Source organism: Hibiscus syriacus, unplaced genomic scaffold (genome assembly GCF_006381635.1).
Source record: "Hibiscus syriacus cultivar Baekdansim isolate YM2019G1 unplaced genomic scaffold, ASM638163v2 tig00111213_pilon, whole genome shotgun sequence".
Classification (NCBI taxonomy): Eukaryota; Viridiplantae; Streptophyta; class Magnoliopsida; order Malvales; family Malvaceae; genus Hibiscus; species Hibiscus syriacus.
The window spans coordinates 6,283,134-6,307,842 of record NW_024063022.1 but is presented as its reverse complement, the minus strand read 5'-3'; the positions used below and the strand labels follow the sequence as shown (position 1 = coordinate 6,307,842).

At 35.4% G+C, this 24,709-nt stretch overlaps 3 protein-coding genes and 1 pseudogene across 3 annotated transcripts; all 4 read right to left on the bottom strand.

Annotated features, from left to right (window-relative positions):
* Nucleotides 1-314: 314 nt before the first annotated feature.
* On the bottom strand, nt 315-3,171 carry LOC120156043 (ATPase GET3B-like). The gene is made up of 8 exons (XM_039167459.1): nt 3,106-3,171; nt 2,332-2,533; nt 1,546-1,757; nt 1,391-1,453; nt 1,102-1,212; nt 699-773; nt 542-610; nt 315-454 (listed from the first exon to the last, which is right to left on the bottom strand). The coding sequence occupies exons 1-8, from the start codon at nt 3,169-3,171 to the stop codon at nt 386-388; spliced, it is 867 nt and encodes a 288-aa protein (XP_039023390.1). The 3' UTR covers nt 315-385.
* LOC120156070 (ABC transporter G family member 24-like) lies at nt 2,899-8,530 on the bottom strand. Its single transcript, XM_039167482.1, has 14 exons — nt 8,269-8,530; nt 7,838-7,914; nt 7,411-7,674; nt 7,155-7,218; nt 6,911-7,057; nt 6,768-6,802; nt 6,579-6,652; nt 5,582-6,510; nt 5,185-5,481; nt 4,590-5,084; nt 4,332-4,480; nt 3,901-4,190; nt 3,670-3,803; nt 2,899-3,336 (listed from the first exon to the last, which is right to left on the bottom strand). The coding sequence occupies exons 1-14, from the start codon at nt 8,511-8,513 to the stop codon at nt 3,183-3,185; spliced, it is 3,354 nt and encodes a 1,117-aa protein (XP_039023413.1). The 5' UTR covers nt 8,514-8,530; the 3' UTR covers nt 2,899-3,182.
* Nucleotides 5,633-24,709, bottom strand: LOC120156069 (probable protein S-acyltransferase 15). The gene is made up of 8 exons (XM_039167480.1): nt 24,406-24,709; nt 23,187-23,279; nt 22,998-23,099; nt 22,834-22,902; nt 22,274-22,372; nt 22,084-22,179; nt 21,881-22,018; nt 5,633-5,642 (listed from the first exon to the last, which is right to left on the bottom strand). Exons 1-7 carry the CDS (start codon nt 24,679-24,681, stop codon nt 21,923-21,925), a joined length of 831 nt encoding a protein of 276 aa, XP_039023411.1. The 5' UTR covers nt 24,682-24,709; the 3' UTR covers nt 5,633-5,642; nt 21,881-21,922.
* LOC120156042 lies at nt 11,885-17,789 on the bottom strand (annotated as a pseudogene).

The window sequence follows — 24,709 nt, the reverse complement described above, 5'->3', positions numbered from 1 at the left end:
TAATCGCCGAGGTGGCCAAATCTATCTTCTGTCTAAGCTGTACATGCGAACGGCGGTGAGAAATCATAGCATGAAAAGATGATACTATCAAATGGATACAGCAACAGTTCCGGATTCTTAAACTTCCGATTCAACTAATGCAGCTATTCACACGCATGTTTACAACATTTTTCCTCCAGGTTTTCAGTATTCGATTCAAGCTCATTTCCAGTAACGAAATCGCCAAATATGAATGGAAAATGTTGCGCAAATCATTCATTTTGTCACTTCATGGTTCATCCTTAGCTATAAATATCTATAACATGTCTTGAAAAAGGGGCAGAAAAATAAAAATTACGAAAGGGGAACGAATCGTCTACGGGTTTTTATAATTCAAGTTGGCATTTCAACCTTCAATATCTTGGCTATTGATGCATCCAAGAAGTCTGGCAACGACAAGTCGCAATGTATGTCCCTGAAAAGAACTCTCATCAATTAGAGTTTGTTAGGATGACTTCAAACATCATGTGCTGCAGAATCGAAAGAAGATAGCGTAACTCACCGTTGGTGCAGTGTCGAAAACCATTCGAGTAAACATACTGTACTGTGGTGATTCAAGAAATTGCATGACCTAGCAAAGAGCTTCAACAGTCGGTATAGAGCTCAAAGGTACGTAAGCGACATTAAAAACACAAAAATAAGCAGAACACATAACATACCTTTGAAATTGCTATCACTTCTTCCAAACCAGGAGGTGGCGTGTCGAGTAGTTCTCCCAATTTCAGCTCTCCTAATTACATAAGTCGAAAGAAACACCAGAAGCAGAAATCGTGATTTTAGAGTCACGAAAAAGCACCCGAGTCAACGTAAAGAATGCATAAACATATGACGTTCCGCATAATGAACGCATTCGAGAGAGGCATGAACCATACAAAGAATGCAGCTCCAACCGAATAAAAGTTTTGGGGTTCATATGGAAGAAACTTTGCTTAAAACAAAAATTAGCCGCCAAAAATGCGATGATTAAGCGACCTTCCATGGCATTTACGTGGTGCAAATTCGAGCAAAGTACTACATTAGTATCTTAAGTTACTATGTTCAAACATAGAAAATAAGCTTCACCTGTTCTGCAAGCATTCCGAGTCCCATGCCATCCATAAAATCTTTGACCCCAGTTCCGCCATTGTTCTTAGCTGCATCGCGAAATTCTTCCCTGGTCTTTTCCGGGTTTATCTGTGTTGAAGATATGAATTTAACTCACCAACTATGCGGGAAAAATAATCACGAAAACCATAACTAGCAGATAGTTATCTCTTATAGAATGTATGATCTTAACGAAGGTGTGCAGCAAAACCGAAACGAATCATTCAAGAAAAACTAACAAACCCGATTAGGGGCTTATTCCATATACCTCAAGAGCAAACAAGGGGAAGTCGGGTCCTTCAACTGGTACTAGCATCCCTCTAGTCAAATCCTAGATAAAATATGAACTCATAGACTGAGCCAAAGAAAAGATAAATGCAGGGAGAAAAGCATTGGTAAAAACATGAGAGAGTGGGTCGAAACCTGCGCAAAAGAATCCGGCAACGAATGAGCTGGATCGGTTGATACAACCAGAGTGGGGTGGCCATTGTTTGCGAATTTTACAGCCAATGAAGCGGCACAGCTCGTCTTTCCTACGCCTCCCTTGCCGCCTAGCATGTAGTACTTGCGTTCCGTCCCGGAAACCATTTCATCGAATCCCGCTACGTCTTCTGCAGGAGCAGCCACCGATCTCACTGCCAACCAAATACACAAATGAAACATCCAGCTAGAATATGCTTGTTCTTTTTTAAGGAAAGTACAACAATGGCATGAACTACTCATTATCACAAAACACAAAGCATCATGGCATAACAAAAACTTCAATCATCACAATTACACAACCTACAATTACTCCATTAATAATGAAAAATCTCAGTTCAGCTCCAATATACATCACTTTTCGGATTTTCGCCACAACATAACCTACTATACTCCATTTATAATGAAAAATCTCAGTTCAGCACCAATAAACCATTACTTTTCGCCACAATTGCATAACCTACTATTACTCCATTGAACAAAATTCTCTAAATTACAGCCAGATATTTAAATAGCGGCCATTATATAACAGTAAAGCTGCCTTCCGGAACCGTTATTGCCGCAATGACAGTAATAACACCCGCTATTGCCGCAATCACAGGCAACTGATAATGCGACGGCGACCGCCATTTAAATCCCTGGCTCACTTTACGAAAGAAACAAAGGGATACCCAAGAAAGATACAGTCACCAAAAGGAGTAAAACGGAGTAAAGGATAAAAGGAAGCACCTTGGAAAGAGTTGTTGGGTCGTTTTGGTTTGCTGGAAAGTGAAGGAAAAGCTGAGGAAGAAGAAGCAGAAAATCCAAGAGCTGCCATGGGATTTGTAGGAGACAAAAACTTGTTGAAAGACAAAGAATATGCTGTGAAAGAAGCATCCAAGCAGCTATTTTTGCCATTGTTTCTCTCCCTCACTGATTTTTCTTTTTCTAGCTGTTCTCAACAGTTGTTATTGTTTCGTAATAGGAAGAAGGATGAACACTTGGATAGAATATTGCTGTCATCAAGATGTGGCCCGGTTCACCAATCCTTTGCCTTTTTTCGGGTATGGGTCACTGATGAGGGCGGGTCGACCCAAGATATATTGAGAAAGATATATTTTTATTAGATATCGTGTTCGGATTTTATCTCGAAAAACTTGTGGTGTGACATGTTTGATGAAGAAGTAAATTGAGATAAGATGTGAATTTGTGTTCGATATAGACTTTCGGATGCGTTTAATGTTTGTTGTGCCTTTTTTTGTATGTTTTTTTTAAAGTTTTCGTTTTTAACCTAGATTTAATAATAAAGAGAAGATATGTACGAACGAAATATCCGACGACATGAAATAAAAAGGACTAAATAGAATAACAAATCGTTTTACAGTTATTATATTGCCCTGGAAATGGATTATCAAATATAACTAACCAAAGAAACCTCACTCCCTAATGTACAAATGAAATGGGAGATAAGGTAGTATAACTATAACCTAATTCATCCGAGATGTACAAGAAAATATACAGCACCATTTTCCGATAGGTTGCGATCATCTCCCCGGCGATGTCTGTGTTTCTGAGTGTTGATGGTCCCATGGACACGTATTTCACTTCTGGAATGTGATCATACCAAGATATGCAATTGCTCGGCTGATTACGCCGGTGAGAACGAGAATGGCTATACAAAGAGTCCAATCATGTAGGCTGTAACCACTTTTCAGAAGAGCTCCGCATCGAGTAATTAACCACACGCCGTAGTACCTGAGATGTAACAAAACTCTTTCGGTAAATGAGATTTTCACAGCAAAGAAAACCGATGGAACTTGCAACGAAAGCAACATCTAGCAGGATAAATGTACTATGGTTGTGCTCGATTTTATAAAAAATGGTAAACGTGTGCCTCAAGGAACCTATGGTCTCATTCAAGCTTTCTAAGTTCTCCTGAGCTCGAAACAACATGGATAGAGGTTTTCTTGTTAAATCCGAACCACGGATTCTGAATGAGCCATGGCCTTATCTGGAGAAACCTTGCATTCGTTCATTCATTATGGAAACCTATCTGTATGATTAGATTAAAGGGTCAATAGGACATACCTTTCGGCGTTCGATATCACGAAAGCTTCCAAAGCCCACTTGGGATAGCAAAAAATAGACATCTTTTTCAAAACTTCATTATCTTGTGTCCTAATGGCTACGAGAGTTGAAACAACCGGAACAAGAACCGACCACTACAAGAAACAGTACACATCGACGGAAAGATAATCGACGCTATAAATCGATAAAATACATTATTTTCCCACTCAATATGGTTTAAACTTTGCTTACCAGTTGGGCAGGACCAGGTTGAAAGAAGATGGCAAATGCATAGCCTATACCGGTTACACAGTAAACTAGGCACAACAAGACGGTATAATTTTCCGAAAACGAAGATCTTGGATTTGTGAAGAAAAAGAACATAGAGAGATACACCGCGGGCTTGATCACGGTATTAAAATGGTCGACTGTGTCTTTGGCCAAAAAGTAAGCCAAGCTGCTCATGCCAGATGCACTCTCTCTCCAGTACTGTAATTTATCGACCGAAAATGATCTCAAAGCGGCTATTTTGCATAGAAGGGCTGAAACCATAGAGGAGCTTTATGGTAAGAAATCTGATATGAAATTTATGTTTCATTTGCGACTTCCATGGGAACGAAGCAAAAAAGCATATTGTAGTTCAAAGAAATCCTTCTAGGATAAGTAACAATGGTCCGACTTACAGACTGCAATTATGGTATAAGTATAACCGATGGCCCCGAAGTTTTCTTCGCCCGATTTAGCTATTGTTCCTAAGCAGGCTCCAGCAAGCAGTAAGATCAGATAATCGGTTGCTTGTACTTTGGCTTCCCTCATTCGCTGCTTAGCAACCCTGAGATTTCCGGTTAACTCGAGAGATCATAGATATATTTTTGTTGCATAAATGTGGTTTTCGTCATTGAGCATTTAATTGAAGTAATCACAACGTAAATAGTACTTACCTCCCAAGAAAGTATCTGTATTGCCAGAGTACACTCGGAGTTCTCCGCCTCGATAAGTCCTTAAACTTTAAGAGATTGTGACGTATGCTATCCCGGTGTATCGTAACGTTACAACTGACATCTTGCCATAAGTCTCCAGCAAAAGATCTTTCATCTATTCCAGCATGAGGAGGACTTGTCCCATTTGCAGGAGCTGGACTCACTGATGGTGTAGCAATCCGAGCAGCAGTTTGCTGCAGCTCCGGGGGCACTGGGTAGCCATTGTGAAGCATCCACCTAACAGGAAGCTCTTTATAGTTCACACCCGAGCTTCGACTTGGTGTTACTATACCCTCTAAAATGTCGATAAAGTGGTCCGGAGGGTTAACGCGATCTGGGACATGGATCCCGAGGTCTGCAAAGTACTGTTCTGCTTTTTCCGCTGAACCATGGTAGACAGTGAATCCCCCTTTCGCCAACAGGACTAGATCATCAAACATTTGGAACAAGGAGTAGCTGAAACAGAATTTTCAGCAATTAATACATAAAAAAGGGATCAAACTCACAATCCTTAGGTTCGAAAATGAAATGTAGACTTCGGATAAGAATCCGTTACCTCGGTTGATGAAGCACCATGCAGATGTTTACTCCTTCTAGAGCTTCATGTCGAAGTGCTCGAAGAAGCTGCAGAGAGGATGCACTGTCCAAACCAGATGTCGGTTCATCCAAGATCAAAAGTGAAGGTTCCATGACCATTTCCAATCCGACGTTTACTCGCTTCCTCTGGCCTCCTGAGATGCCTCGCTTCTCTACAGTCCCCACTAAGGAATCACGCACCGACTGAAGCCCCAAAGACTCTATAACTCTTTCAACGACAAGAACTTTATCCGGTTTCGTTAAACACGCAGGCAGTCTTCAACAGGGTCCAGAAAGGAAACAAGAGTTTATTTTTAGTATGCACATGTTTTAAATGTATGTCGGTATCGTAAAAACTGGGTTTGAATCTAGCATACCTGCACTTTGCATTGAACCATAGATTCTCTTCCACTGTCAAGTTCCCATGCACAATGTCATCTTGTGGCACATAACCGATTATTTTCCTATACGAGCGGATTGATTCGTTCTTTCCATTTATAAGAACCAAACCAGTCACCTTGCAACCCATAGCCTTCCCAGCCAGTGCAGAAATAAATGTCGTTTTTCCAGCACCGGAAGGTCCCATGACAGCAGTGATGCGACCAGGCCTAATTTTTCCGGTAACATACCTCAAAAGATGCTTATCTTTTCCTTTCAAAGTGAGCGTAAGGTCTTTGAAAGATACCTCAATCAGAGGCCTTTTCCTCATTTCAGGGTCGTAAGCCACAGAAACCACTCCCGAGAACGTAAGATTCTCATCGTCTTGTTGCTGAGCTTTCTCTTTCTCGATTTGAGCATATGCATACTTAAAAATCTGGCTGTGCGTACGAGGCCGTTTTCCCTTCGTAGTTTGACCTTTAGATTTTCTATCATGGCTACTGACTTCAAATTCAACATAATTCTCAGGGGTGTCTTCAATTTCAAGCATCACCTGGATTGGATTGTTTGGTTCTATTGGTTGTACCTTGGATGGTGCAGACGACGATAGAGACTCGCTTGATGTACTCATATATACGGGAGTATACAAGTGTTCATCCGTTTCAAACGTTTGATCAAATATTTTAAGTTCCTCGTCGGGTTCCTTTGTGGCTTTTTTAAAAGAAATTCTCTGTGAAGTACGAGTTTGTAGTCCACTTGTACGCTTTGTAGCAGCATTCTTATCAGCTTTCCACCTCTCCGGTGCTTTCGCCGTCTCCCTTGCACTTCTTGCAGCTGCTTCTCGGGTTTTGGCTAGTCGTCTTTCCCTCGTATTCAGAACTTGGTCGGAACAGTTGTAGATAGTCAAGAGCAAAGTAAAAATAGCAGCCTGCATAAGGAAAGGAGATCTTGAGCTATTCGGCTTATTCGGCTCCCGGCATAAAGCGAACAACTTACTATAAGCATAACTCCATAGGCATGCAGATCTTGAATTGATGTGTGTGAATCACAAGAAGTCAACTTGAAGCAGCCTGTAAGATCAATATGGTTAAACTAATAATCCAGACAACGTTAAGCCTCGAGATGTATTCTGAGAGCAGTCGGAACTCGGACATAAAAAATTAATGTTCCAAGTATACGGCTTACGCTTCTCAGATGTTGAACCCGTCCTGCAGTAATGTCTGAAAAGGCACACACACACAAATACAATAGCATCAAGAAAGATTAATACTAAGGCATGACAAATGTATAAAGAACGAAATCGCAAAACGTCGGAAGCAAAGCAATACCCACTACTGCAAGGTTTTTCCTGTACCGTCGATGGACAATACGACCCCGCTGAACAGAACACCTCCCTACTGGTACCAATATCTGCCCATATATTGGCTCCTCCACACGTATGGTTCGGCTTTCCCGGAGGCAGCTGGTAATTATATCTGAAACCATATCAATAATTCCGTGTAATATGGAACTTTGTCACAACCAGAGGACATTCAACTTGTAACAAAATGTTCATAAATACTACGAACTTACGGTTCACATAGGCTTGTATTGGTATTCAGTGTTGCTTGCGGACAATGGGAACCCAACGGACAAGCTTTCGGATGACAGAATCCAATGAAGCATGCACAAAAAGTATGGAAAAAAGTGTTACGAGGACGTAAACTAACAAAAGATACACGATTTCTAGCGGTATTAATGTCGAACACAGTTTGTTTCGCGGAATTCTCGGTAATTAATAGAGACTAGCTATCCAAGATGAAAATGTTTACAAGATTATCAGACTTACGGATCATGCACGTAAGACTACGAGGGCAGAAAAACCCTGCACAACATGGTTGACAATCAGTAGTCCTAGAAGGAATGACCTTAGAATTCTCAATGTCGACCGTCTCATTCTGACCGACACTACAAGCCCATCCCGGCTCACAACCGGCAACCCATGAGGTTAAATTACAGTTCCTGTTAGGCCTCAAAGAACTGGCATTTCTGAAAAACATATCGATGTAGAATTTCGCCTCCGCTGCCGTGCAAACACGCCTCATAATACTCCCTGATCAACCAATAAACACAGCAGCGCCTTACCAAAACAGGATAAAACATAACTCATGCTGCAATTCAATTAGTCTAAGCTCCAAGTAAATCTCTGCCTAAGTCAATATTTAGCAAAATAGTATTCGATTCGATCCTCTAAGAACCCGAGATCGAGACCATACCTCGTGTTTGAAGAATACATGAAGCCAAGAAATCCAAATTTGATTCAAAATTAAAAGCTTTGTTCCACTCAGTTTTCCTGAAACATAAACTCAGCTTCAAAGCTCATACTCAAAAACAAGATCAAATTCCATTGCATGCACAAAATATTCATTTTTTGTTCTCATCAGATTCAAATCCAAGAACCCTAAAGTAACATCAAATATAGAAGCAATTAAAGCCCCAATGTTTCCCCTTTGATTTCCTCATCAAATTCAATTCAAGAACCAGAGAACCAACATGCAAGTATTTATATAGCGGTCTACTACAGGAATAGCAAACCGAAACTGTTATTGCATGACTGCAATACCCGCAATTACTGCAATAACACATGTTATGTCCGCAATCACGTACCTCCCAACAGGTATAACAATGGTGGGGAAAAAAAACTCACTGATCCTTTATGCAGAAACCTGCTCGTTCACTAATATCCTTGCTGAGAAGATTGGTGAGAGGAGAAAGCCTGTTATTAACAATGGATATAACAATGGGAAGAACATCAGGGTTTTCCACTTGATCATAATCGTTGACATCTTGACATTGTGCCGTGTTTAACAAGAAACTCAAAAGCACAAATACCCAGATTGAAAGTGAGCAAAAGGTGCAAACTTTTAGCTTCTTCAACCCCATTTTATGCATTTGGAACCCAAAACAGAGATTTTTTTGGGGGTTTTCAACAAGGATAAATATGAATGCATTCTAGCTAAATGAAACATTATAGGGACCAAGTGGTGGGATTCAAAGTCAAGCCTTTTTTTATATATATTTTATCAAAAGGGAAACTTCCATTGTTATCTCCAAATTGCTTCCTGGTTCAAGCATAAGGCGAAAGGTGAGAACTGGGAAAGGCAATAAGGAAGGTGATGAAAAGTGGGACCCTTGTAAGAAGAGACCTTGTCTTAGGACTCTCGTCTTGTTTGCCGGCTTGGTCATGGTGTTTGGTTATTGGGAGGAAAGACGTTTGTGTAATAAGAACTATATATTTCATAATTTATAGTAGGGTAAACTACACGGGAGACCACCAAACTATGATCATTAATCAATCTTGCCACTGAACTATTTTTTGTTTCAATTCGACTATCAAACTTTTTAATTGATTCAATCAGACCACCACTCCGTTAATTTTAACAGACTTGGTGACGTGTCCGTTAATAAAATTGACATAATTATATATTTGGTCCTTAATATTTACATATTCTATCAATTTATTCACTATTTTAATTCAATTAAATAAATTTAACTATCCAATTAAGCCATGACACGTGTCAATAAATGATTGAAATGTTTTATTTATGAATTTTAAATTATTTAATTAACTGATTTTTTAACTAATCATGTGGTGACACGTGTCACCACCCAATTGAAATGGAAAATAGAAGAACACAAGTATGCATCCAAGGAGAATTGAACCTGCATTAAGGGAAAGAGTAACCAGGCGCCCAAACCATTAGGCCAAAACTCCCCAATGGTTCTATCTTACAACAATTTGTATTTGACTTGTAAAAGTTTGTTAATGATAAAAAAAATAAACAAATTATTTGTTTAAATAAATTATTTTTTCTTTAACCGTTAATCAAACCGAAATTTATTTGAAAATTATTAACCGAACCAAATTATCCGTTAATCGGTTAATAATTTTTAAATACATTTCGGTTCGATTAACGGTCAAATAATTTTGGTTCGATTAATGTTAAAGAAAAAAATTCGGTTAATTTGGTTCGGTTAATAATTTTCAAATAAATTTTGGTTCGATTAACGGTCAAATAATTTCGGTTCGATTAATGGTTAAAGAAAAAAATTCAGGTAATTTGATTTGATTAATAATTTTCAAATAAATTTCAGTTCGATTAACGGTTAAGGAAAAATTATTTATTTTATTCGGTTAATAATTTTCAAATAAATTTCAATTCGATTAACTGTTAAATAATTTCGGTTCGATTAATGATTAAAGAAAAAAATCGGTTGATTCGGTTCGGTTAATAATTTTCAAATAAATTTTGGTTCGATTAACGGTTAAAGAAAAATATTTTATTTTATTCGGTTAATAATTTTCAAATAAATTTGGGTTCAATTAACGGTCAAATAATTATGGTTCTATTAATGGTTAAAGAAAAAAATCCGGTTAATAATTTTCAAATAAATTTCGGTTCAATTAACGGTCAAATAATTTCGGTTCGATTAATGTTAAAGAAAAAAATTCGGTTAATTTTGTTCAAATAAATTTCGGTTTGATTAACGGTCAAATAATTTCGGTTCGATTAATGTTAAAGAAAAAAAATTCAGTTAATAATTTTCATATAAATTTCGGTTCGATTAACTGTTACAGAAAAAATAATTTATTTAAACGAATAATTTGTTTAATTTTTTTATCATTAACAAACTTTTACAAGTCAAATACAAATTGTTGTAAATTAGAACAATTGGGGAGCTTTGGCCCAACGGTTTGGACGCCTGATTACTCTCCCCCTTAATGCAGATTTTTCACGCCGACATGACGAATTCCATCTACACTATAGCTTTTGCCGTAGATCCCAAAATAAAAATGAAGTTGGCCTGCCCGCTAACAATATTTCACTAATTCTGCCTCAAATTTGAACATTAAAGATTGTAAAATATTTGAACGTTTATTATTAAATAGTTGATAATTTTTAGAACAGATGTCATATTTTTAAGTACCCTAAACTAATCAAAATAAATTATATTTTGAATAATATTTAAGATTCAAATTATATTTGATTTGTTAACATTGATAAAATCTTAAAATCAATTGCATGCCATGAGATATAAGACGATGGAGGTAAACTACAAAAATTATCATTCTCGTTTGAATTTTATAATTTTTTTATTGAATTAAAAAAACATAATATTTAATTACTTTCATTTTATTTTAATTAAGATGTAATCACTGAATATTAACGACCGTTAAACCTTTAACGGTTTACTGAAATGGCAAGTTAATTATATAAAATTAAAATTATATCATTTTCACGTAGATAATATGTGGATTAAGTTTTGGTCATTTTCATTTCATATTTGTACATATTTGCTCACTAAATTTAAAAAACATAAGTTTTGGTCACTTATGTTATTGTTTTATTAAGTTTTCGTTTTATTAAGTTTCCGTCACTTATACGTTGAACGTCGTTAGTTTGATGACGCGACTGATAGAACTAAAATCATAAGAGATATGAAAAATAACCAGGATCTATCATGCTAAATCATCAAAAATAAAATACTAGATTTGCGAAAGTGTACCTTAACTAATTGATAGGTTGAAATCTTTAAGTCTTTCTTTAGTTTTAATCTTCCAAGAAGATAGGTTTACTCTTGCCGTAAAAACTCTCTGACGGGATAATAGTAATACAAGTTAACCTATTTCTTGGGGACCACTACCTCTATATATAGATTGAATATTAGGTTAATCTTTTAAGTATTTATAATTCTTCCCCTCATCAAATTGTGAATATAACTTATGGTATCTACACTTTGATTCCATGACACTTTAATACATATAACATAATTGGTCACTTAATTTTGTGTCATACTTTATAATAATATTGTACATTATACATATGTACCCATAAATATGGATTTTAATCTAACAGTGTCATGTTAGTGAAATGATTTAATTTTTATTTTAACCCCTAAACTTTAGACAAAATACTGATTATGAGTTTTTTTGTAAATTGAAATTAGTTTAGGGACAATAATTCAATTTATCCAATTTTTTTAATATTTTTCTCTCTAACCTCAAAATTTTGCTCCTCCTCCCTCTGCTTCTTCTTCAAACATATATGATCCATTGTAATAGTATTTTTGTTTCTAATTATTAGTTGTAATTATTTAAAGTCAAATGAGGTGAATTCTCAATTATAAGAAAATGTATAAAAAGAATTAATAAAGATTGTGAAAAATATAGAGAATTCGTCATTAGAACTCTGAAAAGATTCACCACCGCGACGACGCCACCGTCTCGAGCCAAAAAAACTAGGGCTTCTTCAATGATGGTGTTATTGACGACATAATATCAGGTTTCCACCTTCGAAGCGTTGTTGACGAACGAAATTCCTGTGATGTGAAAGATCGCCGAGATCTTTTTGTCGCAGTCGAACGTGATTGACCTCCACGACTTTTATGAAGATTAAAATGAGATACTCAGAGGCCGGCACGGTGGTGGTGGTGCTACAGATCGCACAGGCCGTAAGGATTAACAGTGATTCATTGGGATCTAGAATTAGAAAATTGTTTGTTGTTAAGAAAGAAACAAAGATTTGACGTTAAAGATAATGAACTTTGGATTGAGTTCAGTGGATGAATCCACGGATTCAGTTATCAAGTTGTTTTGGTCCATTGATTATGCGCATTCTCAAGGGAAAATCACCATGAAGAGTGATATCTGGTTATCGGATTATTTGGATCCATTGATTTGTCTTCTTTTTTCTTATTGGATTTGGCATTCTTCAATCTTAATATTTGGAAATTAAATTTTAATTTGTAAAACTGAGATTACCCAGCTTCATTTTATCCCTAACTGCCTCCCATTTCATTTTTCTCTAGACTTGTGGTGTTATTATTTGTTATCGGAAGTTAAAAATCTTTCATTATTCTTGAAATGAAACATGAGCCCATGAAAAAAGACAAATAGCATAGATGCATGAAGAAGAAGAAGAAGGGAGAAGATGAAAAAAACAAAGGAAAGACGTAAAGGTTTATGTTTTTCGAACATGGATGGTGACAATAGAGTAGACGTGACTACCAAGGTCGATATCACCAGTAATGCTCGGATCACAATAGAGTAGACGTGAGACTTACGATACCGTGATGGTGACAATTCCTCAAGACTCATTGCCACTGGAGACAAGGTTAATGCATATGTTTGGTCTAGTCAAGGCTTACATGCATAATATATATATCGGTATCTCATACTTACACTCGAGTTCGACTAACATATATATAAAACTCGAGTTCGAGTAACTTAAACTGCGATTCCGTTGCTTCTCCGAACATTTTATGCCCCACAACTGCAGTTCCAGCATACAACAGAGTACAGATTCTAAAACTTCAAGGAGAATTAGAACCAAAGATGACAATATAAGATACAATGCAACACATTGCGCGATCAATCTTTCGAGTGCGATTGTGAACCGACAAAAGAATGAGTAAGAGTAACACCATAAATAGATTTGATGAGCTTTAGTTTACCATGATAAGAGTACTGAGGAGAATTGAGCCGGTTCTGCCATTGAAGTGTATGTATTAGGGAAAACGGCATAGCCCGAATAGCAGAAACCGTAGAGTCCGACAGCGACCGGGAGTGTAGCAAAATTCAATGGTGTCCCTTTGTTGTGAAACCCAACTTGATCCACCAAGCCAAGCCAACCCAAAATAAGCAAAGTACCACCAACAATGATGCAACAACTCCACCAGTTATAAAAACACACAAAGATTGCACTTAGACAACCTCAAATTATGTCTCGAAAAGAGAGTGAAATGATGCGAGCTCAACTCGAATCCGCCCAAACATCTGATTTTACTACAGAACATCTTGTTTTATCACCAGAGATATAACTAAGGACACTGAGGTCTCTGAAACAAACGGTGCAAAGAACAGCGAGGGTCGTCATCAAACAAAAGAAACGATGCGAGCTCAACTCGAATCCGTCCAAACTAAGATGAGCATTCGGGAATAAGGATGATAAGATCACCCTCTAGAATTATATAGTCAACACAAGAAGCCTACATTGAAAATGAGAATCAATGTTCAAAACAACATCTATCAAATGCAAGCATCCATGTATGCATACATACATGCATACAATGCTTATTTTCTCATGTTAACAGTGTAACAAGGCAAATACATACATGCATGCATGCATGCATGCATGCATGCATACATACATACATACATACATACATACATACATACATACATACATACATACATACATACATACATACATACATACATACATACATACATACATACATACATACATACATACATACATACATACATACATACATACATACATACATACATACATACATACATACATACATACATACATACATACATACATACATACATACATACATACATACATACATACATACATACATACATACATACATACATACATACATACATACATACATACATACATACATACATACATACATACATACATACATACATACATACATACATACATACATACATACATACATACATACATACATACATACATACATATATACATGCATACATACATACATACATACATACATGCATGCATGCATACATGCACACAAACACACACATACATGCATGCATGCATACATGCACACGCACACACACACACACACATACATACATACATACATGCATACATGCATACATGCACGCACGCACGCACGCACGCACGCACGCATACATACATACATACATGCATACATGCATGCATATATGCATGCATACATACATACATACATACATACATACATACATACATACATACATACATACATACATACATACATACATACATACATACATACATACATACATACATACATACATACATACATACATACATACATACATACATGTATGCATACATACATATATACATACATACATACATACATACATACATATATACATACATACATACATACATACATACATACATACATACATACATACATACATACATACATACATACATACATACATACATACATACATACATACATACATACATACATACATACATACATACATACATACATACATACATACATACATACATACATACATACATACATACATACATACATACATACTTATTTTACGAAAAGGAAAGCTGCACTTACATATAACTCCACGTACAAAATTACAAAAAAAAGCAAGAGCAAATTTAAAATCAGTGGTCATATGCCAAGATATGTATGGGATACAGGTTCAAAACGAGTATTTCGATAAAAATGAAGAATTGGAACAATATAGAGATTATGGCTTACTGAAAGGGTGATTCTACCGGCAGTACCGAATGCAGCTTGACCGATATCCGGGTAAGTTTTGAGCTCGGGGGAGCTATCCAGACATTGGCACAAAAGCATGCTAGTGTAATAAGAAAGCAATGCAACAACAACAACAACAACAACAAAACCCTATTCCCATATACAATAGGGTAAGGGAGAGGTAGGGTAGTAGGCTGCCTCCAACGCCAGGTTGTGAGCAGTTTCCGTGGAAGACCTCCGAGAGTCAGAAAATTAAAAATAAAGATAAAATACAATGCATGTATAAATAAATAAATAAATAAATAAATACACAATTGAACAGTCTTCATATGCAGTCTTCATATGCGCGTCTGTAATGGAAAGTAATCATTGCAAATAAATCCATGCGTAAACATCTCTGCATATAGACAGAAACGTAAGACCCGACTAAATTTAAAAAGATGAAACATGAAGAGAAGGATACACAGAAGTCAGCGATAGCAAGCTATGAGAAGGAATAAAGTCAAATGGGTTAAAACCTGAACTAAGGCAACACTACTACGCTACCCTAGTTCTAAGCCTTCATAAATTCCAATGACAGAAACGTATAAAAAGTAGAAGTCATGGAAATTACTACAAAGGCATTAAAAAGAAGACAAATATGCTACACCCTATGGCTGTGACCCACACTACTCGGCTACCCTGGTCTTAAGTCTCCATACTTTCCTATCAGAGGTCATGTACTCGATAAGGGCTAAATCCTTTAAATCAGATCTCAAGCAGTCTACCCACTTCCTCCTTGGTCGTCGTCTCCTTCTGGCACCGTCGACTATAATCGACTCTACCCTCCTGACCGCATCAGAAGGTTGTCGCCTAAGGACATGCCCAAACCACCGTAGTCTTCCCTCCCTCAATTTTTCGGATACATGCACCACCCCCAAGGACATCCTAATTGCAGAGTTTGGTGTCATATCCCACAGAGTCCTACCATATGCCCATCGAAGCATTCTCATTTCTGCGGCCTCCATCCTCCTTACATGATCCTTCTTGATTGCCCAACATTCTGATCCATACAACAATACTGGTCTTAGTTCCATTCTATAAAATTTTTCCTTAAGTTTTAGAGGCACATTCTTGTCACACAAAACTCCAGTAGCAGCCCTCCACTTTAGTCATCCCACCTTTATATGGTGTGTAACGTCATCATCTACACCCCCATCTTTATATATCATAGACCCTAGGTACTTGAAATAATCCTTTGAGGGGAGAACGTGTCCTTCTATGCATACTTCTACATCTTCATCGTTTTGGTTACTACTGAAGTTTGAACATAAATACTCTGTCTTTTCAATATTGATCCTTAGACCTTTTTCTTCCAAAGCAGTCTTTCAGGTAGCCACTCTACTATTCAGCTCAGTTTTTGTTTCAACAACTAGGATAATGTCGTCAGCGAAAAGCATACACCATGGAACACCGTCTGGTGTCACACAATAGATGTCTTCCATAATCAAGGCAAAGATGTAAGGGCTAAGAGATGACCCTTGGTGGAGTCTGATTTCCATCGGGAATGTCTCAGTGTCGCCAACTGTAGTCCTGACGTATGTAGTAGATCTACAGTACATATCACAAATCGCCTAAATATAAGCAGTTGGGATCCGTCTTGTTTCCAAGGTCTTCCAGATCGTATCGCGGGGAACACTATCATACGCATTCTCAAGGTCAATGAATGCCATGTGAAGATCTCTATTTTCCCCCTATATTTCTCCATAAGCCGTCGAAGTAGATGAATCGCCTCCGTAGTAGACCTGCCTAGCATAAAGTCAAATTGGTTTTTCGAAATTCTAGTAACCTGTCTCAACCTAGCCTCTATCACCCTTTCTCATAGCTTCATGGTATGACTGAGTAGTTTAATACATCTATAGTTACCACAACTTTGGGGATCTCCTTTATTCTTATAGATTGGTATCACCGTAGACTCTCTCCACTCCTCTGGCATATTGGCAGTCTCTAAAATAATATTAAAGATGTTGGTCAGCCACTTAACTCCCTCTTCTCCTAGGGCCAACCACACAGTGATAGGAATTTGATCTGGACCGATAACTTTGTCCCTCCCCATCTTTCTAAGAGCCATTTTGACATACTCAATCCCAATCCTACTTGTAGGGCAGTCATTGGCCATAGTATGATGGTTGACTGACCCATTAACGATACTATCTCTACAGGGAGAGACACTGCTTGGCCATAGGTACTCTGGCGACCAAGGGGAAGTCCATGCGCATGGTCGACCTCGGGGAGGTCCATGCGCATGGTCGACCTCATACACTTTGTCATCGAATCTCATGGATGTTCTCCTTGATGGCGGCGCTGGAGTCACCAAAGAGTGCATACTACGTTTATCCAGTTGTATTTCATCATTTACCGATAGTGGTAGCAACGGTTTCCTCGCCAGCATGTGTTGTGTTTCTGGGGTAAATCTTCGGGTTAACGACGATGAAAGAAATGAACTCCCCAGTCTCAGCAGTGTAGGAGTGCCCACGAACCCGATGGTCGGAGATGTTACACTACTATACAAATCAATAGACTACCTAAAAAGAAGGAAAATCAACATAAAGCTATAAGCATTTCGAATTTTATGTGTCGGATGGTCATGCTCTAACATTAGTATTTAAAGTGTCGGATACGAATACATGTTCGAATATGCTTCAAACCATAGAGAAAAACATATCACCTGTAACTTTGAGGCCATTGAGTGGCCAGAGAACTTGGTTTCCTTTGTTGCAGGTTTTCAGCTGAAGAAAAATAGGTATAAATGTCATGTCCATCATCTTCTTCATGTCTGTTAAACTCGAATTTCTCCACTTCTTCTTCTTCGCTTTTGATGTAGAAACTCTGATCCGATACTGAGTTCTTCATTATCGTCTACGTATCCTTTAATCTCCTGAAAATCCTTATGATCTCAACACATTGGCAGTTTATGATTACGAATGTAACGGACGTTATTACGAGACAAAAATCAGAAAATATAAGGACTTCAACCATACCTTAAATGGCAGAATTTAATTCTTCTATGTGATATGGATTGGTATGGCAAGTATTTTCCACCTAAAAATGTCAATAAATTGGATAAGATAACGCGTAGGAATTCGTTTGAATGAATAAAATTTTGATGGGAAAACTGAATGTCCCAATGTAAAGGCAGGCCATATTTGTAGGGGATTGAATTTGAAGTTTTGAAAAAAGATTCCTTTGGTTTTCTCGGCAACCAAACAAACAAACCTTGAGTGCATTGAACAAGAGAACTCTAAAAACCAAACTTTTCCCAGAAAAGATTTCTGGGTTAAATTAAACAGAAACCATTGACCATATTGAAAAAACCGTGTCTTGACAATCACCCTGCAATGGCTTCTTCCTTGATTATAGAATACATTCATATATATATATATATATATGTATGTTGGGTTCTATCTGAAGATGAAGATCTGAATCAAGAAACAGAACAAATACGTAAAAAATCAACCACTCAGAAATAGAAAATGATAGAAATAGAGAGAAGTTGTCTAATAGGACTTAAACCAAGCGGTATATACATAGACATTTTTTTACATTAATTTATAGGTCCTATAAACGGTGTTTAAATTATAAATTGTTGTTTTGTTGAGTTCTCGACTATTAAAAGTTACATAATGATCTTTCAATTATAGGGTATTATTTTATTGAATTCTTCAATTACTAAAAGTATTTAAAAAATTGACAGCCGTTTGAATTTGACGTCAATATACTAATTGAGATATGATAAAATCATATTTTGTAGATATATACTAGCATCGTCGTTTCTTTCAAGTACTAACTAACCGACATAATATTTCAAGCATTGGTTGGACAATAGTGACGAATCCAAAAGTTTTTTATAGATTGGGCCAATATAAACATAATAATTTTTTTATCTAAAATAATTTATATACTAGTATTTTTTTAAGTTTTAAAATATAATAACAATTATATATATATGGATTAAATCTAGAAAAAATGTTAAATGGATCAATATAATTTTCTAACATAATTCATACATGTTTTTATTTAGGGTAAACTAACTATTTGGTCACCTATCTATTACTTAATTTATGTTTTGGTTACTCAACTATTGTTTTTTCAAAATCATAGCTAACCTTACATTTTGGTTCTATTTTGATCACTCTCTATTAAAAAGTTTAACGATGTTAACATGACATTTTTTAATTATTTTTCGATCATGATATTACATTATCTTATAATAACACATCAACATCATTACTAAATTTTTAAAGATGAGTGATCAAAACAGAACCGAAATATAAATTAAATGTAATTTAAAATAAATAATAGTTATATGACCAAAACAGAAAGTAAATAATTTATAAGTGTCTCAATAAGTAATTTACCTTTTTAGGCATGGGGGCCCATGGCCTAGGTAGGCCTAGGCTTAGATCTGTCAATATTAGATGAGATAATATAAACTGAGAGTTGATCCATAAAATACAACTCAAATGGTTCTAAGATTATATTTTACCGTATCTCAGTCAACAAGTTAACGTCCAGCTTAGACGACCGTCATTTTTTTTTTAAAAAAAGACAAATTTGGAATATATAAATAATCATGTGATCATTTATAACTTTTAATTGTCAGATAACTCAACAAAAATAATATCCTATAAATAAATTTTTAATTTATTTGATTTTAGCAATTAATTCGATTTATTTTTAATTTTTGAAATTTAAACTGAATAAATCAATTAAACTGATTATTTTTCAAAAAAGATATATATATATATATATATATATGAAATTAAATATTCAAATATAAAATAACATAATCGGATTCTTTAATTCATTGTGTAAACATTTAAATTTAAAATGATAATTTTTTTATTTATATATAAATTTGAAAATAGAAAATTATCAATTTGAATTAACATTTTAGACAATTATTTCGATTTCAATAATAAAGTCAATTCAATTTATTTAGTTTGTGTTTTAATCCATTTAGGTTTAACGGTATCTAGAAGCCCCCAAACTTTGAAGAAAAATCGATCTGGTACCTAAATTTATTTTACATTAAATTTGAACTTTAAATTGAAGAAAAAATTATTTGACTCTTGCACTAATAAGTATCGCTGTTGATCATTATGATATTGCCATGACAATTTATATTATTAATGTGATAGATTACGATGTATGATGACATAGTATAATACTTAATTGATTCTTTTAGAAAAGTTTGAGAACTCAATTGATTTTTTTAGAAAAATTAAAAGTTTCTTTCATTTTATAAGAAAAAAACATAAAATTATGGGTAAAGTATATAAATAGTCTCCGAAACTTTTAGCACGCTTGTATTTTGGTCACCCAACTTTTTGAAACTTGCAATACATTCATCGAACTTTTAGTTTGTTTTCAGTAAAGTTTCTGTCTTTACCTCTCATTAATTTTTGCTGACATGGCACTTAATTGTCGTTAACTCTCATTTCTTCTTCTTCTTCTTCTTCTTCTGTTCCTCACACTCTCTCTCAATGAAATCTTAGATCCAAAGCCTAGTCAGTTCTTGGATTCTTCTTATCTCTCTATTTTCCCAAGAAAATTCAACTTCTCTCTCTACTTTTTCAAGAAAAAAATTAACTTTGCAAGAAGATCTATCCTTACTTCCCATGGTTTCCTTCCCGGCAATAAATCAATCATTAATTAAAGACTATTATTACTCTTAGAGGTGGAAAAGCACCAATGGAAGTTAGTTTATACAAATTGTACGGAGATTCTGTTTCTTTCCCTTTATCAGGAGGAGGAGGAGGAGGAGGAGGAGGAGGAGGAGGAGGAGGAGGAGGGAGGGAGGGTTAATGACAGATAAGTGCCACGTTAGCAAAAATTAATGAGAGGTAACGATAGAGACCTTACTGAAAACGAACTAAAAGTTTGATGATTGTATTGCAAGTTTCAAAAGTTGGGTGACTAAAATTCAAATGCCCTAAAAGTGTGAGAACTATTTATATACTTTATCCTAAAATTATAAAAATTTTAAAATATAAAAAATATTAAAAATTTAAAAATAAAAATGCTAAAAATAAAAAATATTTAAAATAAAAAATATCACAATATATAATATAGAAAATGATACATTATTAAAAGTAAATATTTATAGAAGTGTTAAAAAATTTAAACACTTCCACTGAAAAGTCCTCGGTTCTACAATTATTTATTGAATATTTTTCAATTAAAAATTTAATAATATTTGTATATATATTTTTCTAAATAATCCTTAAACATGATACCATAAAAATACAAATTAAAAAAAAAAAATCAGAAGCATGATGTGCGTAAAAGATAAATTTATATCTAATATTTTAAAAATTATGGTTTTGATTATGATATTGATTTAAATTTTTAATGTTATTAATTTTAGAAGAATATTAAAGATAAATTTATTATTATGATTTAGTTTTACAAGAAGTTAAACGGATTTAGACTTAATAATAAAATCATTATGATAAATTTATTTTAGTTATGAATAATAAATTATACAAAATATTCAAATTTCTATTTCAAGTAAAATGAAAAATCCAAGTAAAAGAGGGGTAAATTACTCATCTGGTACCTAAATTATCAGATTTGATCAGTTTTAACACTTAAGTTTTCAATTTTTTTTAAAATCATTTTATTTTTTGTTTCATTTTAGTATCCGTTCAAAATTTAACTAAATTCTGAAAAATTGAAAGTTTAGGTACTAAAACGGATCAAAATTGATAGTTTAGATACTAACTACGTAATTTACCCATAAAAAGAGATTCTGAAATGCAATAAACTTAAATGAACCAATGGAGTTAAAACAAGCATATATTTGGTGTTTTTCTCCCAAGAATTTACATTCAGCTAATATTATGTGACAAAACTTGATGTATAAAATTCCTATAAAAATGAAGAAAAAAACTCTATCAAGTAAAAGAACAAAAATGGCAAAGCATACATCTATGGGTGACCATTTTACCTACTGCAATGACTCGGGTGGAAGCCGAAAACATCTACGAACTATCACGCAAAGTCGGGAAGCTAACTCCGTCCTTCAGATGGCTCGTCGATATCGGACAAAGCCATTTCAGTACGTTGGGACCCAATACCTGATTCAGAGGCCGATAAATAAGAGATGATCTGAAAATAAGGAGAAAGAGGGAGGGAGGAGTACCAAGGTAATGTTTTTGTAGACACTCAGATCGAATGGATGACGATAGCTGAGCCCAGATTTCTTCGCCAACCACACGGCTCGTATTCCTTTGTAATACTAGCAAAAGGATAATTTGTAGGTCGTTTAGACAATTATGGAGGGGGTAATTCAAGCTATGGAACCAGCCGCAGAAGGTCGGTCGACAGTGTACCTCTATGGTTGTCATATTGTGAGTTATAAGGTAGATATGCCAGCCTAATAGAGTCCCGAGTGTTACCGATAATGCAAGCGTCATTAAACCACAAGCAAGCTACAACACATTCTGAGAATTTCTTAAATAGCTTATAAACTCACATACAAATGAATCGAAGGGCAAGAAGAAAGAACACCCGGACGGATGATGACGTGGTGTGTGACATAAAAGCTACGTTACTAGGGTTGGGTGTGTATTGCATACATGTATGTCTAGGACACATTGACTCTTCAAATATATGTAAAAAGTTCTAAAATTGGGCTCATATTCGTATCCAACACTTACTCGCAAGACCAGATAACATAGAGTTTCTTCATACTCAGCGACGCATAAAACATGATCATTCTGCTAGTAAACAGCTTACAACACACATGATTCTCCTCACATACCAACATATTTATATACAGGAGACGGTAAATCGAGCATTCGAGCTTAACTTAATGCACTTGATAAACGATATTAACAGAAACAACAATAAATTGCAGATGCACATACTTAACGACAAGTCGACAACTTACATAAAATTTTTTGAGGGGAGTTCCACTGTTACTCCAGTCCTTCTGACGTGTACAACTTATTACAATAACCTATGAATGACATGTTCCATGTTATAACTCGAGGCAACATCAAAAAGTAAAAAAAAAAAAAAAAACGGAACAAGACAAGGAGCAATGATACATACTGTCGAGTGGATGCTACCAATGGTGGCATAAAGTATGAGATCGAAGAAAGCTTTATAGTTCCGATAACCAACACAATTATTTATCCACAGGCAATGATGATCCTGCGTTCGGTTTAGCATTAGAAACCATTATGGTCAAAGAAAAACTATATACTTATATAGAGATTGCTTAATGATAATATGTCCTACCATCCTTAGTATGCATCTTTTGCAAACCCGGCAATGATGCGTCCTCGGGGGTTTGTATGCAGCACAATTGTCACAGTATTTCGATTGTAGAACCTAGATCATCCATTACAGAAATCAGATCACACGATGAGTTTGTTTGTTAAGGTTAAAAACGATTCAACGAACCTCCATTGTTACAAAGCCTAGATTCACCTTCTCCTATGGATTCTAAAACGAAGAATGCATCAACAGCATTTCGATTCTAAAACCTAAATCATCCATTAAACGATCCTCCATCGATATGAAAAAAGAGTTGCCCTTTCGATATCGATGCTCTTTTTCTCGAAAAAGAGATATCTAGACATCTAGGGTTGTAAACGAACCATTCACTGGGAAGTTTGTTTATGTTCGATTATTTATTAAACGAACGAGCATGAATAAGATTTTCTGTTCGTTGAATTAAATGAACGAACACGAACAACGGAGTCATCCGTTCATTTATGTTCGTGAACTTTCAATAATCTGTTCGTTTATGTTTATTCATTTATGTTCGTTTATGTTTATTCGTTTATGTTCGTTTAAATTTATTCACATACGTATTTTTCACCTGGCAACTCACAATCCCTTTCATTTCATGATAGATTGAAAAAAAAACCTAATCGTTTGAAGTTATGTTTGTTTACGTTCGTTTGTGTTTGTTTATCATTTTAACGAACGAACATAAACGAACAAGAACAAGCTACATTACTTAACGAACGAACATAAACGAACAATAATAAGCTACATTCCTTAACGAACAAACATAAACAATAAATTTTATTCGTTTAGTTGTTTGTGTTCGTTGGTTTGTTTAGTTGAAGTTAAATGAATAAACATGATCATAACTTTGTTTGTGTTTCGGTCCTGTAAGGACAATACCTCGTAGGACACGACATTCTTTGCATCAACAAATGATCCACTACAAATTCTAGTACTACATAAAACATAAACCTTAAAATTTATGGGTGCAATACAGATTCAATCAACAAAAAGAACCCTTATTTTCCACAATCTAAACAGTCAAAAACCCCAGCAAAATCTACCATTAAGACCCAGAATTTCATTCCAATTTCCTCATCTTCCCATTCTATAAGGAAAGCCCAAATGACACCAAAACTCAATTATACCAAAAAATTCAAAACTCTCTTAAAAACTATTGATTTGATGCATAATTTCAAAGAGAAAAGGGGGAAAATCTTACATTTTTCTTTGGTTCTTGATCCGATGCAAAAGAAGAATCTTCAACATCAGGGATGTAAGACAAGGGAACACGGCCTGGGTCAGTAAGAACAGCAACGAGGAAAGACAAGAGACAGATAGAAGCTATGAAAGTGAAGATTGTGTTGTTTAAAGACGCAGCTGAGGCCTGCAAACCAACCCAATCTTCGATGAAGATGAACACCGTGATATAATAAACGAAACCCATCATTAAAAACGCGGAAAATACTGGAATCGAGAGGAATTTTTTGAGCTTCATTTTTGGAGATTTGCTGTTTGAAAACAGA

Excerpts from the sequence above, each read along its gene's own strand:
- LOC120156043 (XM_039167459.1), bottom strand. The coding sequence starts at position 3,171 with ATGGGACCATCAACACTCAGAAACACAGACATCGCCGGGGAGATGATC. Across the intron at positions 1,758-2,331 it reads ACCCAACAACTCTTTCCAAG|TGAGATCGGTGGCTGCTCCT; the intron begins GTGCTTCCTTTT and ends TTTGGTTGGCAG. Across the intron at positions 611-698 it reads AAGTGATAGCAATTTCAAAG|GTCATGCAATTTCTTGAATC; the intron begins GTATGTTATGTG and ends GCTCTTTGCTAG.
- LOC120156070 (XM_039167482.1), bottom strand. The coding sequence starts at position 8,513 with ATGCATAAAATGGGGTTGAAGAAGCTAAAAGTTTGCACCTTTTGCTCA. Across the intron at positions 7,058-7,154 it reads AATACAAGCCTATGTGAACC|ATATAATTACCAGCTGCCTC; the intron begins GTAAGTTCGTAG and ends ATATGGTTTCAG. Across the intron at positions 6,511-6,578 it reads CCTATGGAGTTATGCTTATA|GCTGCTATTTTTACTTTGCT; the intron begins GTAAGTTGTTCG and ends TTCCTTATGCAG.
- LOC120156069 (XM_039167480.1), bottom strand. The coding sequence starts at position 24,681 with ATGAAGCTCAAAAAATTCCTCTCGATTCCAGTATTTTCCGCGTTTTTA. Across the intron at positions 23,100-23,186 it reads AAAGATGCATACTAAGGATG|GATCATCATTGCCTGTGGAT; the intron begins GTAGGACATATT and ends AACCGAACGCAG. Across the intron at positions 22,180-22,273 it reads ACAATATGACAACCATAGAG|TATTACAAAGGAATACGAGC; the intron begins GTACACTGTCGA and ends TCCTTTTGCTAG.